Genomic DNA, 6,292 nt, shown 5'->3' on the forward strand with positions numbered 1-6,292 from the left:
GAAATATAGTTGCGCACAAGATAAAATTGCATAACCCAAGCACCTTCTACAAAGGTTGAAATGTTCGTTATACAAACCATGGTCCATGGCACACAAGCTGAGTAAACTCCAAAAGGGTTCTGCCTACAACCTAAAATAATCTTACAACAAAGCAACAGACAAACCCAATGGACAATATCCGTGTACACTTCGTTTCAGAAAGGTGTTCCATTTGCATTATGCTTTAGTGTAGCACCAGGCTAAAATGCAGGAGCATCTTGTCGAGCTCATCCCTGATGAATGCCTAGTCTCGCTGGACACCAAGCTGCAACCTGCAAGGCCACCTCCTCTGCCAAGGAAGATTTCGCGTAGCCAAGTGCTCCATTCAGCACATACTTGCCCACACTCAGTGCCGTCGCCTCCATAGCTCTGCAAGGTGTGGTTCTCCATGTTTTTTTAGATAAGGGAAATATCCGGTCTTGCGAATGTCTACGACCACATCAAACAAAATGCAGTTCTTAGACCACCAACTGCCACAAGGCCTTACACAAAGTTCCATCCAAACATGACAGACACTAGGCCTCAATCCTATTCCTGGAACTCCACCCAAACTTGCTGAAGATTTCCATAACAGCGATCTCCAAATCGCGACAGCTTTGTTTCAAGGTGACCTTCTCTTCCTCATTAGATAGCAGCGACCACCATCTTGTCCAATATGTCCCCTTGAAGATTTCCTGCATAAGAGAGTTAGGCTTGGATCTTTTGAGCACTACATCATTCCTACTTAACAAAAATAGCCCAACAAAGACCCGATGCACCAACTAGAATATGATTTCTAAGCTTTACAGAAAAAGTTTCTAAGCCAAGAACCAAACAAATTCAATATATTGGTAGGCGGTTGAATATCAAATGTGATGTAAACAACATTCCAAATTGATCTAGCCAAATGACAGTCAAAAAATAAATGTTGAATCGTCTCACTAGAGCTACAGAAGCAACACCTAGTACTGCCTTGCCAATTTCTCTTTACCAAGTTGTGGCAGACCTGATGCTCACCTCACACATCTGGCCTGATAACTCTACGCAGTGATTGAGCTGCCGCCACAGCTGCACTCTTGGCGTATGGTCCTAGAACGAATCCAGATCAAGTGACTTTGCCCATGTGAAGCACACTCAACGTATCGACAGCTCAAAGTGTAACAGAGAGAGGAGCTGGTTTGGACGGATCGATGTCCTATAGCCTTGCGGTGGTTGGGAGCAAAGTTTCCCTTCCCCCGCATGCATGCACTTGAATCCATTATTTTGCAATTCACCAAGCCAAAGATGCCCAAAGAGCTCAGTGAGGCGTTCGATGTAGGCAAAGTACTCACACACTCTGGTGATAATCATACTGCTTATTTGATTGATGGTGGCCTGAGTGCTGAGTAGCCTTTGGTCAGGCTGTAAAGGTACAGTAGCATTTATTTTATGTTGTGGAGTGTACTAGTTGTTGAGACGGGCTGTAAAGATACACCATGTTTGATTACATGCAAAATTTTTTTTGAGAAGGTTACACCCTGCTTTGGACATGGTAACACTGCAACCACCCCTCCAAGTTCCCTTTCTTCTTTTTTTATTCTACTACACGGAGATCGGCGCAACACCAAGCATGAGTAAAGATGCACGGTCGCAGAAAGCTCCTCGTAGTCAAGTTCTAATCCTTCAAGAATGAAAGCAAGCAACAACAGCTTGAAACTGGCTCACCATTTTGGACTACCAAACTCTGAACAAATACTTCTGGACTGAAAGGATGCATCACCCTCACCCATGTTCGGCCAGGAAATTTGCTTTGGACGTCTAGGTTATGGTAAGCCGCCCTGATGATGGATGTTTGGCCGACATCACCACATGTCCGGGTTCAGCTACAATTGTAGGCGACATAAACCGGAAAAGGACAGACCGGAGGGATTAGAGTTTTTTTTTTCCCTCCTCCTTTTTTGAGATGGGGATTTAAGCATTCTTAGGACGGAGGAGAGGAGGAGAGCGTGGTGCGGCACGTGACCTCAATTTCTGTCATTAGCTTGAATCGTCACTATGAACATGTACTAAAAAGTAAAAATTAGCATAATACTCCGTAGTTGCCAATGAGTACCGGACTCAACTACACAAACTGCTTTCATACGACACAAATCAACTAGAAGCCGGCCGGAATCCCAATGGAGATGAAATGATGCTAGGCCTTCCTTCTTCGTCTGGTGGAGTTCAGGACGCGTCGGCTACTCGGCTGTATTTGCGTGAAGCAAAATACCATTTTGGACAAGGGCCGAAAATGTCCGCAACATGGCATCTGAAGCCCGTGGGCCCACCACGAGCTTGTAGTTCCCAAGCATCAAGCCACCATTTCTTTGTGGCAACTACTCATCGCACTTCATGGGGATCAAGCGACAAATCTATTGGCAAAACCTCAGTAGGTGAACGAGCTGGATATATATACCCACGCTTGGGATTCATTCCTTATAGTGGTAATAGAATCTCCTGATCAACGCAGAAAAATGCAAAAGGAACAAAATTTGGCCATTTGATTGGTTTGAATAGCTATTGGGATTTGCAGCCATACACAAATAGCACCACTTGATTTATCGTGGGGAAGAAACATCTTCATAAAAAATTCATAAAAATCCATTATGATATATATGTACTAGGGCATAATAAGTTTAAGCGAGCAAGCTATCAAGCTTAATTACGAGCTACAGTACTGTATCAAGCACGTACGAAAGATCTCATACAAATCAACGAATAAGATAGATAGATAGATGTCAGAGGCATAGTACTAATAATAGGATTATCTATGATATTAAGTACCCTTGTCTTCCTCGCCAAAAAAAAGGAAACTTATCATAGAATGCATAAACACCACTGGAAAACTCGGTATTCGTCCCGAGGCTTAGTACTGGTTGGTCTTTGAACCGGTACTAATACTCAGCATTAGTATCGAGTCTAACGGCTAGTTCCCAGGAGCCCCCGTGACCCCTTTTAGTACAGTTGGGGACTCCAACCGGTACTAAAGGTCACCCATTAGTACCGGGTGGAAACTCCACCCAGTAGTACCTTTAGTACGGTTGAAGCCCCCAACCGGTACTAACTTCGCTCCTATAAATCAGGTGTCTTCTTCCTCCTTCTCGAGCCATTTCCTCCAGCTCGGGCTTCATCCATTCATGGCGAAATAGGGGAGGTAATGCCGGATTTTTGACCATTTCGTGGGGATTTCACTCATTCAAGTTTCTAAAGGTTAGAAACTTCATCCTCCCTTTATACATGATTAGTATACTAAGTTTTATGCTTTAGAGCTAGAGTAATCTGTACCTTTTAGAATAAGGTATAATGGAGAAATTTTTTATTTATATGCATGTGTTATTTAGAGCTTATATTTATGATTTTTAGAATAAGCTATAATTTTTTAGATGCTATGTTTCGTATTAGTCAAAAAAATTGATATGAGGTTAGAGGAATAATTCATAGTTTAGTCTTTTACAAATATGAGCTAAATAAATTATGGGAAAAATATAATTTGTTCGTATTTTAGTTATTTGCAAATATGAGTGAGATAAATTGTGGTACATAGAGATAATAGGATGAAATAGAGGTATGTAATTAGTTATTTTTAGAATAAGCTACAATTGAGAAATTTTTTATTTATATGTTATGTTTGAGCTAAATAATTTGTGGGGAAAAATAATTTATTCATAGTTTAGTCATTTGTAGATATGAGCTAAATAAATTGTGGTACATAGAGATGGCTACTGGTACTGGAGGTAGTGCCGATGGTGGGGATGATCATCGTTCCTCTTGTGGCAAGGGGAAAACCATAGTTAGCCCTCATGATAAGCTGAAGAAAATGAGCACGTGGGAGAGAGCAATGCTTCGTTATTTGGAAAGATGTCATGAAGATGCTGTTGCGGTGGGTGAGGAACCTCCTTTTGGTGGTCGTTATGCTCCACCGCCAGTCCCGGGTGTTTCAGGTCCACTGAGTACTACGGTCGTAAGATGCACAAATAAACCACACAATGAGGCTGGGTCAGTGAAACCTTCGTCTTCGCCACCTAGGGATGCTTAAAGTCCTCCCAGATAGTACTCAGTTGACGGTTTGTTATAGTGTATTATGTTGTTTGGGTTTGAAATTTAAATTTGTGTATTTCTATCTAAACTTTCAGCAACATTTGAATTTAATGGTATTTGTATCATATTTGTTATGTTTCATGTATAATTCTATGGATGATCAGGATATCTTTGGTTCGGTAATACTTTGTAGGTGGATCGGCAATTGATGTACAGTACGGATAAATGCTCCATGGAGTACATTAATGGTTTGCGTGGTTTTCTCGATCTGGCAAAGTTCAACAAGCCGTTGTATGGTTTCATTTGTTTTCCATGCTGAATTTGCAAAAATGAGATGGATTGCTCATCCAGATAGACTATTTATGCCCACATATACAGTTTGGGGTTCATGCCTAACTATTTCGTTTGGACCAAGCACGGGGAAAGAGGAGTTATGATGAAGATGATGATGATAAAGAAGATGATAACTACATTCCTAACTGGACTCAAGGAGGTACCTTTGCAGATGCTGCAATGGGCGAGGCTGAAGAAGAGATGATTGTAGAAGAATATCCTACCGATGATTTAGTTCAGTTGTTGTGAGATGCAAAGGAAGACTGCGAGAATGTGAAGGAGTCAAAGAAGTTCGAGCGTATGTTAGATGATCATAAGAAATTGTTGTACCCAGATTGTAAACATAAGCACAAAAAGTTGGATACCACACTAGAAATAGTGCAATGGAAGACAAAAAATGGAGTTTCTGACAAGGGTTTTGATGAGTTAATGAAAATTATAAAGAACATGCTTCCCGAGGGGAACGAATTGCCGTCCTCAACGTACGAAAGAAAAAGTAGCTTCTCCTGATTCTCTGAAGTGATTCTGCATCCTAATTTTTAAAGTTTTGACAAAAACCAATCTAATATTTTGCATCTTTTCTTTTATTCTTTTGCCCTAGCTTTTCCAATCCCAACCTGCTGTTCTTCCTTCGTCTCGACGTGGCCTGCCGGCCCTATAACAACCTTACATGCGCCTGCCCTGACGGGGTCCCTCCCGGGCGAGCGTTCGTCGGTCTACCGTCGGTCTTCCCGACAACCGGTCAGACCGGTCCCTGTAACCGGTCAGATCGGCCTGCACCGAGGTGCTGCAGCGAGCCCCTTCCACGAGCTGCACGATCGTGTGCGTTCGTGTGTTGACCTAAAAAAGCATCAACACAAACTATGATAATGTGCAATTGTATGCTAACAACAGAAGGAAATGAACTTTGGCCACTCATTTATAAACAAGTGTTTGGATGGGCCGTAAAAATAATTAATATCAATGGATTCTTGTCACGTAAAAACATCTTCATATAACACCAGAAAGTAAAGTAGAAACAGGTTGGAGGGTTCATTCGTAACCATCCGCAGGCACCCCTTGCGGGAGTAGTAGGAGCACCAGGGAAGGGCGGCATGGACACTGGTACGCACGTACCAAATTGAACCCTCCTGGGCACCTGGGCCGCTGATCTTCAGCCTTGCACGAATGATCGATCCTGCCACAAAGGATGTCCTTGTGTTCTTGTGTATCTATATTCTATATAAAGAGGTTACAGATCAGAGTTGCTCAAAATGGCAGAAATACAAACCTGCACGAGACTCAGTCCACCACCCTCACAATGGGTTGCACTACGGGACACAGGAACATTGCCGAGTGCCTGGGGCACTCGGCAAAGCCCCAAAAACACTCGGCGAACCCTTTGCCGAGTGTAACACTCGGCAGTGGGCACACGGCAAAAAACCTGCCGGTAAACAAACTTTGCCGAGTGTTTTTTGCTGGGCACCCGGTAAAGCTTTTGCCGAGTGCCCAAAAAACACTCGGCAACAATTTCAGAAAAAAATAAAAAAACCAGTCGCTGGTCGCCGCCGCCACTGCCGACCACCGCCGCCGCCGCCGCCACTGCCGGCCACATGCCGCCACCGTCACTGGCCCAAGCCCTCCCTGGATCTCGCCGCCATCTCCCTCCCCCTGGCCAGTGGCGCCGCCATCTCCCTCCACCTGGCCCACGCCGCCATCTCCCTCCCCCTCCATGGATCTCGCCACACCACCGCCGTCTCCCTCCCCCGGCCCGCGCCGCCGCTGTCCCCTCCGCCCCTACCCAGGCGCGCCGCCGTCTCCCTCCCCTGGCCCACGCCGCTGCGGTCCCCTCCGCCCCTGCCCACGCGTCTAAGAGAACTTGTATCAGCATTGGTTCGCGACTCCG

General features: G+C 44.4%; 1 protein-coding gene across 1 annotated transcript in view; it reads right to left on the bottom strand.

The window, feature by feature from the left end:
• Positions 1–6,011: 6,011 nt before the first annotated feature.
• Positions 6,012–6,292, bottom strand: part of LOC105914977 (disease resistance protein RPM1-like) — a 5,869-nt gene continuing 5,588 nt past the window's right edge. Inside the window, exon 4 of the mRNA XM_012848231.1 lies at positions 6,012–6,287. Within this exon, the coding sequence (XP_012703685.1) occupies positions 6,012–6,287 (276 nt within the window). The remainder of the gene's footprint in view (positions 6,288–6,292) is intronic.

This window comes from Setaria italica, chromosome VIII (assembly GCF_000263155.2).
Source record: "Setaria italica strain Yugu1 chromosome VIII, Setaria_italica_v2.0, whole genome shotgun sequence".
Taxonomy (NCBI): Eukaryota; Viridiplantae; Streptophyta; class Magnoliopsida; order Poales; family Poaceae; genus Setaria; species Setaria italica.